General features: G+C 40.4%; 2 protein-coding genes across 4 annotated transcripts in view; one reads left to right on the top strand and one right to left on the bottom strand.

Annotated features, from left to right (window-relative positions):
- Positions 1-2,686, bottom strand: part of LOC138162232 (uncharacterized) — a 35,822-nt gene extending 33,136 nt beyond the window's left edge. Inside the window, exons 1-3 of the mRNA XM_069089267.1 lie at positions 2,468-2,686; positions 1,507-1,665; positions 861-896 (exon numbers count right to left, since the gene is read on the bottom strand). Of these exons, the coding sequence (XP_068945368.1) occupies positions 861-896; positions 1,507-1,665; positions 2,468-2,686 (414 nt within the window). The remainder of the gene's footprint in view (positions 1-860; positions 897-1,506; positions 1,666-2,467) is intronic.
- VPS45 (vacuolar protein sorting 45 homolog) overlaps positions 2,542-16,498 on the top strand; it is a 67,184-nt gene continuing 53,227 nt past the window's right edge. Inside the window, exons 1-10 of one of the 3 annotated variants that reach the window (XM_069090117.1) lie at positions 2,544-2,788; positions 3,361-3,474; positions 4,677-4,811; positions 5,158-5,218; positions 9,271-9,350; positions 12,265-12,333; positions 12,449-12,586; positions 13,122-13,232; positions 15,528-15,662; positions 16,271-16,384. In XM_069090117.1, coding sequence (XP_068946218.1) covers positions 3,448-3,474; positions 4,677-4,811; positions 5,158-5,218; positions 9,271-9,350; positions 12,265-12,333; positions 12,449-12,586; positions 13,122-13,232; positions 15,528-15,662; positions 16,271-16,384 — 870 coding nt within the window. In that variant the 5' untranslated portion in view covers positions 2,544-2,788; positions 3,361-3,447. Of the gene's footprint in view, positions 2,789-3,360; positions 3,475-3,741; positions 3,865-4,676; positions 4,812-5,157; positions 5,219-9,270; positions 9,351-12,264; positions 12,334-12,448; positions 12,587-13,121; positions 13,233-15,527; positions 15,663-16,270; positions 16,385-16,498 lie in introns of those variants that run through there. The other 2 variants (XM_069090116.1, XM_069090118.1) reach the window with 2 other exon arrangements.

Genomic DNA, 16,498 nt, shown 5'->3' with positions numbered 1-16,498 from the left:
CCCACCCTCACAAAACTTTATAATTGACTGAACTATAACCATCAGGATACTTTATTACTTACAGACTGACTGCTATCTAAAAAAGTACAAATTTCATGAACAAGTCTCTTTCTCTGCTCCTTGTTCTTTCTACAAATTAAAAAAATTAGAATAATCTTATGCATTTTAGTTTAGGATAAATTAATGGAAGAAAAAATCTAGCACTGGAGGTGGTCAGTCTTAACTTACAAGATTTGCAGGCGTGTTTCATTTTTCATCAACATAGGTTCACTGTTTTCTATAATACATGAATATTTGATATTAAACACATTTTAATCTACTATAATCAGACTTTTCCCAATTGGGTTTTTAACCTAATGTTATCATTTACACATCTCACTAAGGCTCTTTCGTAATCAAAGACATCTCAGAAAACAAGATTTTGTTTTGTTTTTGATGGACACAGAAAAATCAAAGAGGATTAAAAAAGCTGCTAATAATTTCACACGCTTTGAGTTGTACCAATTCTCAGATATTCTTAAGGGTTTTCTGGTTTCCCTAAAGTATGTTGCTAACGATTTAATGGATGACAAAAGTTTCGGTGAAAGAATTTACAATCTGAACAGTCATAAATACAATAAAGTCTTATAAGGAATGGAATTCGCTTAAGTTAACATTAACTGTTACATCTGCCATTCTGTTAATGTTCAATTCTTCACTTGATGTAAGTGTTCATGGTCACAAAATAACACATATATAAAAAAAACCACTTAATTGCACGCCAAGGACTACAATACACATCTGGGAGGGAGGGATTTTTTTTTTTGCCCGCGTTCGATTTCACACCTCATCTTACATATGCAGCAAGGAGAAACATTTACCCTCTTTTTCAAGAAATGGCATGGTGAAGAGGAGACCTGAAGGTACAAACACAGAAATGCATACATTTAGCCTCTGGGCTCTAGAAGATTTGTTTCCATTGCAAAGTTTCCCTGTTAATAAATAATTCAAAGTATGTGAGATTCCCTTTCCTTTCAAGGAGCAAAAAGAAAAGCAAATCCCTTCTCGCCCTCCCGGTATGCAGAGTACCCCACCCATTTCGGACCCGATAAACTCCCTTTCCTTCCAGCGCATACGGGACGTAGGTTCCTCCAGTCTCCCCTCAGCCCGACTGCCGTTGGGGGCTCAAAGTACAGAATTCAAATCCTAACCGGCTTCTGCACCTGCGTGAAGGCAGCGCGTGGCTCCACTTTGCTCAAGGCAGATAACCCACGCGGGTTCGCGCGCCCTTCCTACCCAAAAGCTCGAGAGGGTCTCAGTCAGACCGCTGGGGTCCCAGCCCTCGAATGCTACTAGTAGACCCCATCCCCGGACCCCCTCCGGAGACCCAGGGACTGACTCAGCCCCGCCCCCAGTGGAGGAGCTCGAGCTCTAGCCCCGCCTCGAATCCGCTATTTGGGCACCTTAGACCCGCCCCCAGTGAGAGCTCCCGTCCCAACCCCGCCCCGCCTCCAGTTAGCCATTTACCAGTACCAGCCTCGTTCTCAGTCCCGTTGCTAGGGTCTCGGCCTCAGTCAAAGAGCTGCGATCCTGGCTCCGCCCCCAGCAAACTCCCGTCCTATCTCCGCCTTCTGGAAGAAAACCCCATCCCCAACTGTAGCTCACTTCCCAGCCCCGCCCCCGAGCCTACTGATTTCTTAAAGGTAGCGTCCAGTGTCTGGGCCTTTCGGCAGCTCGCACTTAAACCTGCTCCCTGTGCAAACTTATGGCTCTAGGCTCTGCACCAAGGTCCCATGTCGTCAGACCTGTTCTTTCAGAAAGCGCCTACTCTGGAGTCTCTTTAAACAGATCCATTCCATAACAATGCTGAAAACCTGGAGCTTTACAGTCTGACCTACGCGGTTCAATCCCCTCCTTTGTCAGATGAGGAAAACAGGCCCTAAAAAGCAAGTGATTGTGCCCGAGGAGCAGAGGTGGCATCGGCCGCTGCTGGTGCTGCGCTGCTTCCCCCTCTCAGAAAGACCCTTTGCGTTTTTAGTAGAAACCCCATCCCCTGGAACGGGGAGCGGCGCAGGGTCGCGCTCAGTGGGAAATCCCACCTCCCAACCCTCTACCCTGGCCTCGGGACCCACGGTCTGTCTGCTGCTGTTCAGTCGTGCCCGACTCTCCGTGACCTCATTTGGGGTTTTCTTAGCAGAGATACTGGAGAGGTTTGCCATTATTTTCTCCAACTCATTTTACAAACGTGGAAACTAGGGCAAATAGGATTTAGTGACTTGCCCAGGGTCACACAGCTTGCGTCTGAGGCCGAATTTGAAATCAGGAAGAGAAGTCTTTCCGACTCCAGGCCCCAAGCTCTATCCGCTTTGCCACCTGACTGTAGCTAAGTCCAAAAGGCCTCCAGCACCATCCCCCAACTGGGGCTTAGGGAATAGCATAAAAAGCGCAAACAAAAGAATGAATGAGAAAAGGTCTCAAAATGGCTCACGAAAAAGTATTGGTTTCTGGAGACCACGTGGCCCAGCGGGTCGCGCCAGACCGATCGTGGCCTGCGTAGGACTACAACTCCCAGGAGTCTTCGCGGCCAATCCCACGCCCGGAAGCGAAAGCTGTGGCGGCGGAGGAAGGCGGCCCTGCCAAATAAACAGACCGGTTCTTTGCTTCTGCAGGGGGGGTGGGGAGCCAGCTGCTGTACGAAAACCTGCATTTTGCCAACATGAACGTGGTTTTTGCCGTGAAGCAGTACATTTCCAAAATGATAGAGGACAGTGGGCCCAGCATGAAAGTACTTCTCATGGATAAGGAGACGGTGAGTTTGGTTTCGGTTCCGTAGCCCGCCCCTTCTCTTCCTCTCCCGTCCTCAGCAAGCTGGGCTTTCCTCGGTGGTGAGATTTAGTATTTCATTAAGTGTGTACAGTCAGTAAACATTTATAACCGCCTTTTATGTGCCAGGCACCGTGCCAAGTGCCTGGGATAGAGAGTAAAATAAAAGACAGCCCCTGCCCTCAAGGAGCTTACAGTTTAATGGGGAGAAAACGTGAAAACACTGATGTATATAGGATTATATATACACACATACGTTTATATACGTATATTTTAGATCACCTCCTTTTTATGCTGTGTGCGTGTATATGTGTCTATGTAAATATCACTTATGTCTTATCTATGTGCATATATATACTCATTATACACGTATGTATGTGCGTGTATATCAGATTACCTCCCATTTACCCTGTATGTTTGTACACATAAATTGGAGATAATCTTAGAGGGAAAGGACTATCATTAAAGGGAATCAGGAAAGGTTGGGGTTTTAATTCTGTAAGTTGGGCACCACCCTACCAGTGGGTTTCCAATTAAATGAGTTTAGTTCCTCCCTAGAATCCTGTTCCTGTCAACTAAGCAGTTTGATGAGACAAGGAAACTCTTCCTAAGCAACTGGTCCACAGCCCTAATAGGCGTGCTTAGATGTCCCTTTCAAGAAAAGGTCTACAGGTATGAGACTGAGCACTGAAGAACGAATTAAAAGCATTGATTAACTGCCTACTGTGTGCTAGGAGCTGAGTCCCTGATCTTGAGGAGCCCACATCTTAACTGGAGGGGCAAGGTCTCCTGTCTCCAGGAATGTGGTGGCCAGGCAAGGAAGTTAGAATCCATTGGGAAGGAATTGAACTCTGGAATTGAGTATTGTGTCCTGAGGCAGACATGGGAAAGGGGTGGGGGAAAATGTAAAGGGCTGTCAAGTCGTAGTGAATACAGTTGATTAACACAGTCACCTGTCAAGATGGCTCAGCTCCAGGAAGCCAGTTCCAAAACTGAGACATGGATTCACAAAGTTGGGTGTGCCGGGGACTGAAAATGGACAAGGCAGATGGCTGGTGAATGGTGAGATGGGAAGGGATGGACCTTTAACTCTTAGTCAGACTTTTAATTTCTGATTGTAGCTTTGGGGGTTTCACCTGAGATTACAGGTTATTGCTCCTTCCTCTCATGCTTTTAAAGTGCAAATTAAACTTGTTTTTTTCAACTTGAGATATGTAGCACATCAAAATGAGCATTGGATTTGAATCTAGAGAGGCCTTGTTTCAAATCCTGACTAATACTAACAGTGTAACAATAGGCAAGTCATTTAACCTTCCTGACTCAGTTTCCTCGTCTGTAAAATCTAAAAAGTAATAACTACCTCACAAGGTTTTCTTCAGGAGTAAATGAGATAATAATGTATGTTAAGGGCTTTGGGGTGGGTGTGGGGGGCGTAATCTTTGAACTAGTATATATTTTCAGCTATTGTTATTGTGGCAGAAAGTCTGTTTGGAATTCTAGTGTAAATAAATGTAGACAGAAACCATGCTTTTTCTAGTCTAATATTGTGCTCTCTATGCCTCTTGTAAAAAAAAGCCTGCCAGTACTCAAAAAATGTCATCACTGTTATCCTGTGTTTTGTATGTATGTATATTTTGTCTCCTCCAATAAAATGTAACTTCCTTGAGGGTAGGGATTATTCAATTTTGTTTTAAACCTTAGTAGTTCCCTGGCCCAAAGTTAGTGCTTAATAAATGCTTGTTGGTTGATTAAATCTGATAGCATGTAAAGTACCCAATTAAGTAGTAATGAAGAGAGATTAGAAATGATTCTGTAGTAAAGTTGGTATTTGTCCTTTTGGAGCAATGTAATTTTGGTTCTTTTTTTATGTCTAGACTGGTATAGTAAGTATGGTGTACACACAATCAGAGATTCTTCAGAAGGAAGTATACCTTTTTGAACGGATTGATTCTCTGAATCGAGAGACCATGAAACACCTGAAAGCGATTTGTTTTCTTCGACCTACAAAGGTACTATGTACCCTGAGCTTATGTCCAGGTTTATGCAGATTTTTGTATCCAAGTCTGAACACGATACAAAGAATATAAACAGGAGTCAAGATATATTTGAATTGTTACTATTTGAGGTGTGCTATCAATTCTGGCCTCTACCATCTAAAACCTTGGCCTTTAAAAAAAAACAACACATCTTTTCTTCCTGTGTTATAAAACCCTTTTTGTATTTCTCTTTGTGCCTAGTATCACTGTAGGCACACTGTAAACGCTTCATGAATAATTGAATGGATCCATTAAATGGGTTATCATTACTATTATTTATTGACTGAAGTCTTTACTCTAACATTGTTTTTTTGATAAGGAAAATGTGGATTGCCTAATTCAGGAGCTCCGAAGACCGAAATATAGTGTGTATTTTATTTGTAAGTACTTAATTTTCTTTTTGGTATGTTTAGTTCTGTGCAAGTTAAATTTTTTTGTTAGACATACCTTGTCATACTATAGATTAAGGGATCATCAAAGCATATCATTATATATTTGGTTTTCTCTTTTTTATTGTCTTATATTCAAGTATTGAAAGATCAGATAGCCATTATCCTAGTATAGAAAGCTGAATATAATTACCATAAGTTATTGACATTTAAGAAAAGAAATGATAATATCAAAAATAAGTTTTTTGTTGCTTTTTGAGGCATTTTCAAATGTCAAAATATACAAATGGTCACATTTTATTCCTCTGATCAGAAAGACATCGATATTATACTTGTATAAACTAAGGCACAGATGTCCCTTCCTTATTGTGGAAGAAGAGGAAAAAATACAGTGAAATACAGGGCAATTTTTTTCATATCCTGCTTTGCCCTTTTGCTCCATTCAATAAACATTGCCTTATAGCCCATCATATGGCAGGCACTGTGCTAGTGCTAGGCGCCCCCCCCTCCCCCCCCCCCCCCCCCGCCCCAGCACACACACGGTCTATAGAGGTGCAGATATTTGGATAAGTAGTTTCACTAGTTTCCTTCAGAGCTCATCCTACATGCTACCCCCCTATATGAGGCTTTTCCTGATTCTTGTACTAATAGCTTCAAGTGCCTCCCCCACTAAAATATATAAAGAAATAAAAGCTTTGGGGTGGGTTGTTGTTGTTGTTTGATATTGATAAATATCGTAGTAAGAAAAGTTCATGTTGAATGACTTTGCCTGCTGGGCTAAAATCAGTTCCTGTTTCCTTGTTTTTTCTCTCCATGAGCTGGAATTATAAATTTATCATCACACATATCATAAGAACCCAACACTGAGCAATTCTTAGGTTTGGATCTAAGTCAAGATTGTTATATAGGAGATATATATATATATATATGTAATATGTATGTATACATATTACATATATATAGATTCTTTTCAAAAGACTGCCTATAGTGGGGATAATCTTAGCCCTTAAGACTTATCTGAGGTACAATTACTGCATTTTTCATTTCCCTGGGGAGTTTGGCAGCTCCATGAGCTCTTGTTTCTGGTTCTCAGTGTAGAGTCTTTGAGGAAGAAGTGGTCCTTCCTCCACTTGGACCCTTGAGCCCACCCTTTCCCACTTCTCCTGGAAACTTGCCCTCTCAAGCATTCTCTTTCCTATCTTCAATTTTTCCTTGTCCACAGGATCCTTACCTGTTCCTATAACATGCCTGCATCTCCCTATCCATAAACTTCCACTTGACCCTGCCAAAGCCAAAATTATCCTCTCATCATTTTTCTTCCTTTCATAGCTAAACAAGGAAACGGTATCCTACTCTCATTGCTTCTGTTTGCTTCCTTCTCCTTCATGCCTCGCCCATTTGCATTATAACTTCCACCTTCACCACTCAACCAAACAATCCTTTTCAAGATTGCTAATAATCCCATAACTGCTAAATCTGATGACTTTTTCGTAGTCCAAATCCTATTTGACCTCTCTGCAGCTTTTGATACCACTGGTCAACCCTTTCCCCCATACTCTCTTCTCTTGGTTTCCAAAACACTTTTCTCTCCTGGGTCCCTCCTTTCTTACTAGTCCTCAGTCTCCTGTGCTCTATCATCATTCATCTCTCATTCCCTAAGCAGTACATCCCCTAAAGAGATAACGTAGGCCCTCTGCACTTCCCTCTCTCTATCTCTTTTAATGAGTTTGTCAGCACCCAATGGTTTAATTACTATCTCTCTCAAGATAATTTTCAAACTTATATCTACAGTCTCCCCCCCCCTTTTAAACTTCAGTTCCATCAACCAACTCATTGGTATCTCAAATTCAGTATCCAAAAATCATGTAACTTTTTCTCTTTTCTTCTTATTCAAGCTTCCCCCAAATACCTCTGTTTCTTTTGAGGATACTCCTATCCTTCTAGACACCAAGGTTCCTAGCCTTGGAGTCATTCTTGACAATTCTGTCACCTCTCTTATCAGTTGAGTTACCAAGCCTTGCTGATTGTGCCCTTCCAAAATCTATCCCCTTCTCTTAACAAGACACTACTCTAGTTCAGGCCCTGGTCACCCCTCATCTGGACCACTAAAACAACCTGACTTGGTTTGCTTGCTTCCAATCTCTCTCTTTCTACAATATGTCTGCCACAGAACTGACAAGTTCATATTACCAAACTGTAGAGCCGGCTACTCAGAAATCTTCAGTGTCTCCCTACTGTCTCTAGGATAATGACATTCAAACTCTTCAACTGACATTTGTGTAAACTGGAGCAACTGAGTCAGAGGAAAGAAAGCAGAAACAAGAGAGCAGTATACACAGTTCTGAAGTAATGTAAGCAGAAACTGCTGAAAGGTAGTAGGGCTGAATAATTGCAATGACCAAATGGTCCATTGGGCCAGACAATGGAACATACTTCACTTCTCTCCCTTGAGAGGGGGTGACCTCTGTGTGTGTAATCAGACAGTTGTTGTGTTTGGTTTTGCTTTGTCACAAGAGAGGTTCCAACATTGGCATTGGACTGCAGCTATCAGGAAATGATTGTGGTATGAAAAGCAAAAGCCATCAATAAATCTTTTTTTTAAAGACCCTTTACAGTCTGACCTACCTTTCCATACATATAATTATACAGCTCCCTCCAGTGGCTCTGTGGACCAGCCTAATTGCTCTCTTTGTCACTCTTCAGACTCAGCAGCTCATCTCCCTTCTCGGTAGCAGGGAATGCCTGCTTTCCTGACCCTTTGCCCTTAGAATCCTTATCTTCCTTCATCTTTATCTCAGGTGATGCCTACATAAAGCCTCTCCCTTTCTCCCCCACTGCTACTGCTAGATTTCTTCTCTAATTGTTTTACATTTACTTCTTAGTGTACCTGTTATATCCCCCTCTCCCCAAGTGGAATTAGCTCCTTGAAAGCAAGTGGTTGTCTTTGTAGTGCCAGCCCCTAGAACAGTACCATACACATAGTAGGCACTTGATAAAATTGAATTGAATTGCATCTTCTCACCTCTAGATGTCATGGTTGATCTGTACAGTTGGAGGAAAAGAATCTTGCAGATCAAGTTCAAAAGGGGAAGTATGAAATGTGACCCCTTCAGCTAGTTTTCAAGCTTAATAATTTGGGGTATCAGAACAGTATTAAAGGTCTTAGGGACTTCAGTTATTTGGTCCCAGCCAAGGTTTAGTTTAACAGCTATATACCTGCACATCTTTATTAAAAATAAAGTCTTGTTTGCTTAAAGTAAATCATCTTTCAGAAGAATAACAGCAAGCTTACCCACTATACACTGTCCTCCCATAATGTTCCCAGGCCGCTCAGGTTCACAGGATTTGGTAGATGCTTTTCTCCCTGTTGATTCATATACATCGTGCAGCAGTTCTCTGGACCTCTTACACACAAGCCTGAGTGTAATAGAACCACTCATTTGCTTTGTCTCCTGGCAGAAAGCCTCTACCTTGAGGCCAAGAATTGAATGGGTACTGAGAGGAGCTTCCCCTTTTTCCTCTAGGGAGAGTTCCTTCATGCTTGGGTTGAGACATATATGGGCTGTAAATCTAATGTTTATTTTGCTATGTTAAGAGATGCTTTCACCTTCTAGTTCAGATTAGTCTGATTTAGACTATGAGTATATGGAGCAAGAAGCAGACCTGCTTATTTCTTCGGTACTTAGCACATCATTGGTTAATATCCATTCAAAGATTATGTTTTAAATTTAGTGTGAGGCAGTCAGTCCCAACATTTTATTAGCCCAAAGTCTGTTGCTATCTTACTATATCACAAAACTTTTAAAAGAACAAATTGAAATGAATATCTATTATGATTTAAATCATAATAAATTTTCCTATCAATTGTAGCCTCACTTTTAAGATGGCCATGTCCTAACCCCAATTTTCAGACTCTTGACTTTGGCATACATGCATACCCAACCTTGTTCATTCATTAATCACTAACTGCCAGTTTCATTTATGCCTAATTGCTCCAGAGTGGATCTCCTCTGAGTCTGCTGAAGCTCATATATCTGTTTCAGATTTCAGTAACGTGATCAGCAAGAGTGATGTGAAGTCATTGGCTGAGGCTGATGAACAGGAAGTTGTGGCTGAGGTTCAGGTAAACATCTTGGTTCCCTGACATATCTTTTATGTTTCCTTAAAGAACTGTTTTTCCCCTTATACATTCCAAGATAATGAGCAGGTAGAAAAATAGACCTGTCATAGAGGGACCAAAGCCTTGAGACTCCTAAACATTGATAACAAGTGCTCTATAACGCACCACCATAGAACAGCATCATGGCATCTATTTATTCTCAGATAGTATTGCATCCTTGAATAAGTCTATGATATGTGCATGTTGGGAAGAATATTATGCCTTAAAGGCAGAAAAATAACTGATGTTTTTTTTTTCAGAAGAGTATAATGATTTAATAAATGACTATGTAGATTGGCCTATTTTAAATATAGTAATCACTCCTCTCTCCCCCCAAAGGATGCACTGAATTGCATTGTTTTTTTTCATCTGATAGATTGGACAGCCTGTTTAATTGCTTATATTTTTACCTACTGAAAATAGTATGTTCAATGGAAAAATAATTTATACATAGGCACATTGCTGCTCAGTTTAGTCTCTACTTAGTCTTACTGTATGGAAGACATTACTTCTGCTGCTGCTGCTACAACTATTACTGTGTCTGTGTATGTCTCTCTTTCCTGAGTCTATGATTTCATCAGTGTGAAGAACTCCTGGTATGGAAACTCCCTCCTCTGCTGATAACCATCAGCAGCTTAGCTGACACTTATAGTCTCTACTTCCTCTACACCTCTCTCTCTTTGAATCCATAGTTTTCTTCACAGTTTAGCTTAAACATGAACCCTTTTCCAGGACCCACAGCTTTCTGCTGATGCCTGCTACTGTGCATGCCTACTTGACCCTATCCCCTTTTTTACAGATTGGCCTCCTTCCCCACTCCTGCTCTCTAATCTTCATACCCTTCCCTGCTTTCTACAGACATACTCTTGTCTCTTCCATTCTTAAAAAAATCTTCACTTGATTGACCCATTCCCACTAGCTATCATCCTCTCCTCTCCTTCTTGGCTAAACTCCTTAAGAAAGCCGCCTAGTAGATGCATCCACTTCCTTCCCCCCACTGTCTTCTAAAGTCTCTGTGATTTGGCTTCTGATCTCATTATTCAACTGAAATGTTCTCTCTAAAGTGAAACCAGTGTTCTCTTAATCACGAATTCTCGGCTGTTTCTCAGTCCTCATCCTTGAATTCTGTTGCATTGTATAGGCCAGTCTGTAGCACTGAATACTGTTGATCACCCTTTCCTCCCATCTAAGTTTTCATGACACTACTCTCTTCTGGCCTACTCCTTCACAGTCTACTTTGCTGGAGCTTCATCCAGGTCATGCCTATTAATGATACGTATATATCTCTTGAGGCTCTTTCCTGAGCCCTCTTCTGCCTCTGTTCTATGTCATTTGGTTATCTCATGAGCTTCCATGGGTTCAGTGATCATTTCCATGTAAATGATTCTCAGATTTATGTATTCAGCCCTCATGTCTCTCCTGAGTCTGAGTCCCTCATCACTAATCGCCTTTTGGACATCTCAAATTGGATTTCCTTATGGGCTTCCCAAACTTAGCCTTTTCATAGCAGAAATCATTATCTTTCTCTTCTCTTCTGAACTTACCTATTATTGTTGTACCCTCCCAGTCACCCAGGTTCAAAACCTCAACTCCTCACTGTCATTCACCCTATATTTATCCAGTCTATGACCAAATCTTGTCATTTCTACCCTCACTCAATCTTTTGGTTATATCCCCTTTTCTCCCTTCACGCTGCCACCACCTAAACTCAGGTCCATCCCCTCTCACCTGGACTATCTCATTAGTCTTCTAATTGATCTTCCAGTTGCATGAATATCCTCACTCCCATCTGTTGTCCACAAAGCTGCCGGAGTAACCTTACTAAAATGTAGATTTGACCATTTACACACCACACACTCACACACACACACCCTCACACCCTCTCAGAAAACTGCATGGGCTACCTGGTTCCTCCCAAATAAAATATAAACTCCTTTGTTTGGCATTTAAAGTTCCTCACAACCTGGGCCTTACACTTTCCTTGACTCATTGAGTTCTGCAGTTTAGTCACGTTGACCATCTGCCATACCTGGAATGATTGCTTTCCTATCCTCTGCCTCTTAATTTCTCATATTTCCTTCAAAACTCAGCTCTGGTGCCAGCTTCTCCTTTCCTAGTCCCCATGACTGCTCGTGCCTTCCCCTGACCTCACATCTATTCTATATACATCTTCTGTGCACCTCATTGTTGCCGTGTGTGTGTCTCCCCCATGAGACTGTGAGCTCCTCAAAGATAGGGGCCGTTTTCACTTGTTTTTATATTCCCAGTACTTGGCCCTGTATGTGGCAAATAGCAATGCTCATCAACTGACCAACCCCTGAAACTACCATGTTTGATTCATATATATTTTGTATATAATATAATGTCCTGTAGAATTGAAACTCCTGAAGAACAGACTGTTTAGATTTTGTCTTAGTGATCACAGCCTCTAGCATAGTGCCTGGTACATGGTAAACATTTTATAAGTACTTGATGATTGATAGAGTGCTTAGGGTCACCAAGAGGTGAAGCAGCTCATCTATGGCTGGGTCGTCATTATCTGTCAGTGTGTAGGACTCTTGACTCCATGGACTGCTCCGTCTACAGTGTTATGCCACATTCCTCACTACATCTTCTGTTCTTATTAACTGGTATTCCCTGAGGAAGGTCAGTTCATTGTTTGAATAGAATGTAAGCTCTTAGGGCCAGGGATGGTTTTATTTTTGTATTGTCAGCACAAAGAGGAATGGCTTGGACGTTACAGACTTTTACTGTATATTGAATTGATATAATCTATGTTTGTGCCTCTGAGCAAACACTTTGTTGTTAAACTGTGTATGTTACTACAAGATAAAGACGTGTTGGTGTGAAGACTGATGTTGGTGCTCTTTATTTGCAGGAGTTTTATGGTGATTACATTGCTGTGAATCCACATTTGTTTTCCCTCAATATCTTGGGTTGTTGCCAGGTAGGAAAAAGGGCAAATACTTCAGTTATTTTACCTGATGGGAATTATTACACCTATAAGTTGAGCATGTAAGGAATGAAAATTACTTTTTTGGGCTTATCATCTTAACCTGCAGGGTCGAAATTGGGATCCAGCCCAGCTATCTAGGACAACCCAAGGACTGACAGCTCTTCTGTTATCCCTGAAGAAATGTCCCATGATACGTTACCAGCTTTCATCAGACTCAGCAAAAAGACTTGCTGAATGTGTGAAGGTGAGACATGCCCAGTACTGTGCCACATCATCTTTTCTCTAGGCTCTTCAGCTGTCGACAGAAGATGATTTTGAGGGGATTCTTTCAAAACCCCTTTTCATATTTAAGAAACATACTTTTAAAGTGAAGGCTTAAGTGGTTCCACTTCCAAACATTCACTGAAAACATGACCTAGATTCACTAGCAAAGGAGGCTAGATTGTAATGTATTCCGAGTTAAAGGACAAAAACTAAGAAGCTAAGAATTAAAATTCCTGGGTTCTGTCCCTAGTTCTGCTGACAGTATACAAGTTATATAACTCGTTTACATCTCAGTTTAACTACCCAGAAAACAAGGATTTTCATCCCCAATTCGTGTGAATTAGGATGCTTCTAAATTCACTTTACAAGGAGCTTTTGAATAATTTTGTGAAAAGTCCGTGCTGGCGCAAACAGCATTCAGTCACGTCACTGTGCTCCTTATTCACTCTTTTGTTATTTACATGGTCTCCATCTGTGGCCATTTGGTGACCAGACTTTCCCTTTTTTACACACAGCAAGTGATAACTAAAGAGTATGAGCTTTTTGAATTCCGAAGAACTGAAGTCCCTCCACTGCTGCTGATTTTGGATCGCTGTGATGACGCCATAACTCCACTGCTTAATCAGGTGCCATGGCCCTTTGTAGACATGGGAGAAGGGAAAAATCAGAACGCTTGACCTTTATGGAAATGGGATGTGACAGTGGAAATAGAGTAGATATGGGGACCCATCTTTTGCCACTTTATTGTCGGCCATCCTTTTCTTGTGTGTCATGACACCATTTTTAGTTTGTCATCAAAGGCACAACTTCTCAATTTATTCCTATTCTACAATAATATCAAGGGAAAATATGTTTCTTGGGTCACAGAGTATCCTGTCCAAAACCCTTTGGAAGGAGAGGCTCTGCAGAGGTTCCTCTCTAACAGACTGTGCTGACTGCATCCAGCCCCAGAAGGCTCCTCAGAGATCGTCTCGGTTGTCTGTAGAGGAAAAATACAGTCAGCATGAGCACATGTTGACCAGCTTGGACAGGCAACCCGTTGACTTGGTCCACCTATACGCGTGTATTGAATGGGTGCTTTGGAGGAATGGTAGACCACTTCTGAAATTGATCTAAAGAGAAGGTCATGCTGGATTGTAATTGCAGAAGTTATACACAATTTTCAGTGATTCCATACTGCTCATTGCCACAAAAGCTTATTTAAAAAAACTCAATATTCTTTTTGTGATGGTGAATGATTGCAAATAATGGAATACCATTTTCCAAAGAATCATAATTACAAGTCACCCAGTTAGCAATGGAAAGATACATAGAGGGTATAAGTATCCTACCAGTTATGACTTACCTGTGAGAAATGGTGTAAGACCAATATCACAAGAAAAGGAAATGAGCTGCTCTTCTAACTAAGGAGTGACAGATAACAGATGAACAGCCTAAGTGTTACATTGAATCCATAAAATATTAAAAGAAATACAGGAAAGTTTCTGGTGTCTTTTCCGGAAAAAAAAAAAAATGGATAAGCACCCCTATGATGAAAGCACATGGTTAAATTGTGATTTGTATCTGAGGAGGAAACTTCCACCCCATGAAATCACAAACCATTGTTGTATACAGTGAGACTTACCTATAGTGCAAATTCACATTGATTGATGTGATTGAGTTATTGTGTGCAAATCAAATGATTATGAATATGGTTCAGACACTTTACAGTAAAAAGTGTTCTCTGCTTTATTAAAGAATAGCTAGCTGTAAGATCCCTTTCAAAAAGAAGTTCCCTGAGTACATATGATTAATCAACTCCTAATTTATTTTTTGGTAAGTCTAAATTTTCATACATTAGTTTTACTTAAAGTGAAATATACCTGAATAGCACTTTCTAGTGGATCAAGAATTAAAATTTAATCTACAGACCTTTTATATTCATTACATTTTAAATATGTAGCTAGGCTGTGATTAGTGGGAATAATGAATCCCCTGAAGTAGTTGCACGAATTTGCGCTATTCAAAGTTATAATTATGTGAAATGTTGTCACTGACCCGAGCCCAGTGGAAATCTACGGTGCAAATTAGAATAATTCAACCACTTCACACGATTCATTATTCACACTAATTGGAACCCTAGCTGTAATATGAAATGCAGGGAAAGACTTGTACTAAGTTTGGGTGCTCCCTTATATATCCATAACTAGGAGAGGTGATGAACAAACACTTTTTCTGAGGAACTTAAGTATTTTTCATGGGCAATAATCTGCCCTCTACAAATAACAATAACTCCAGAAAGGGGCAAGGGTTCTGACCAATTTTACCAGATAAATTCATTTTCTGGAAAACTTTGAGTTTTCTTTTCAATTCAAATTGAGCAGAAATGGAAAAGAAAATGGATGCTAAGGCAAGCTTCCGAGTATGCCAGTGTTTTGATCCACTCACGAGTTTCCTTCTGATAATATTAGTGTTCCCAGGATAAATATAGCACCGCACAGATCTGCAAGAGCACACTCCTCGTGCGGCAGAAAACCACAAAAGCTCACAGGAAATGGTACAGCTTGTAACTGCAGGACCAGTATAGCTCTGTCTGTGAAGCCAAAAATAGATGTGTAATTTGCAGGCAAAGATTTGGAACTCATGGTAGATATTGCATTTATTTTCTATCAGATAGGCTAATCTTTGTTGCCCTTCTTCCAGAAATGTAAAATAGAAACTATAGAGGCGCTTTGAATTTTTAGTGTTTTACCAATTTAAGTGACAGTTGATGTTCATTATAATACAAATTGTTAGTACTAGTTAAACTGAATAGACAAGTTACATGTACTTAAGGTTCTGAGTGAATTGTTATTTTAAGGCCCTTTTGAGTTGGCTACATTTTAAAGATTTCTTTGGTTTAACATAGTTACCTATTTTCTTGTTGTACACCTTTTATTTAGTGGACATATCAGGCCATGGTCCATGAACTGTTGGGTATAAACAACAATCGGATTGACCTTTCTCGAGTACCAGGGATCAGTAAAGACCTGAGAGAAGTGGTCTTATCTGCTGACAATGATGAATTCTATGCCAACGTAGGTGATTTCTTTAATTACAAGAAGGGTATTGTGGGAAAAAAAAAAGAAGGGTATTGTTGGATTGGTAGCATGGGAGCTAGTAGAAGTAGGCGAGATTTGATATGAAAGATAAATCGATGTCATCTGTAGTCCAGCTATTTACATGTGTTTACATATATATATATATATATATATATATATATATATATATACACAACACAAATATGTATCCGTGTGTATGTAATCCACATCTCCAGAGGAAACCTATAACTTTCATTCTGACCCCTTAACACCATTTCTTGGTAAAGAATCTTGGTAAAAATCTGCATAATTAATATTGAATAAACTAGCAAAGAAATAATCTTGCTGTATTAAGCAATGTGAATTCAATATAATCATATACCATATTGATATTGCCCCCTCTTGATCCAGTAGCACTTTGAGAGAATAGTAGAGGTGTTGGTATAACTATCTTGGCCTAAGTCCAAGTTGGGTAATTATGGTAACGTTCTATTCTCCTCTCATTTCTAGCTACGTAAGAGATTCTTGGTCATGTCTCATTTTTAAACTGTGGGATAGTCAGACTGTGTGTTACCAAGCCATGTCTCTTCCTTGCTTTTACATAGAACATGTACCTGAATTTTGCTGAGATTGGCAGCAACATCAAGAATCTCATGGAAGACTTCCAAAAAAAGAAACCGAAAGAACAACAAAAACTAGAATCAATAGCAGATATGAAGGTAAATTAAACATGTGTGACTAATGGGTTGCTATGGAAATGGTTAAAATTTATAAGTGTTCTAGCATAAGCTGGAAGAATCCAGAATCTTTTTTGTCACCTATTTAGCCTGTCT

The sequence above is a fragment of the Petaurus breviceps genome, unplaced genomic scaffold, assembly GCF_028583685.1.
Source record: "Petaurus breviceps papuanus isolate PSGF00001 unplaced genomic scaffold, PetGlider_PUasm1.0 186, whole genome shotgun sequence".
In the NCBI taxonomy this organism is placed as follows: Eukaryota; Metazoa; Chordata; class Mammalia; order Diprotodontia; family Petauridae; genus Petaurus; species Petaurus breviceps.
This window is presented reverse-complemented; position numbering and strand designations above follow the sequence as displayed.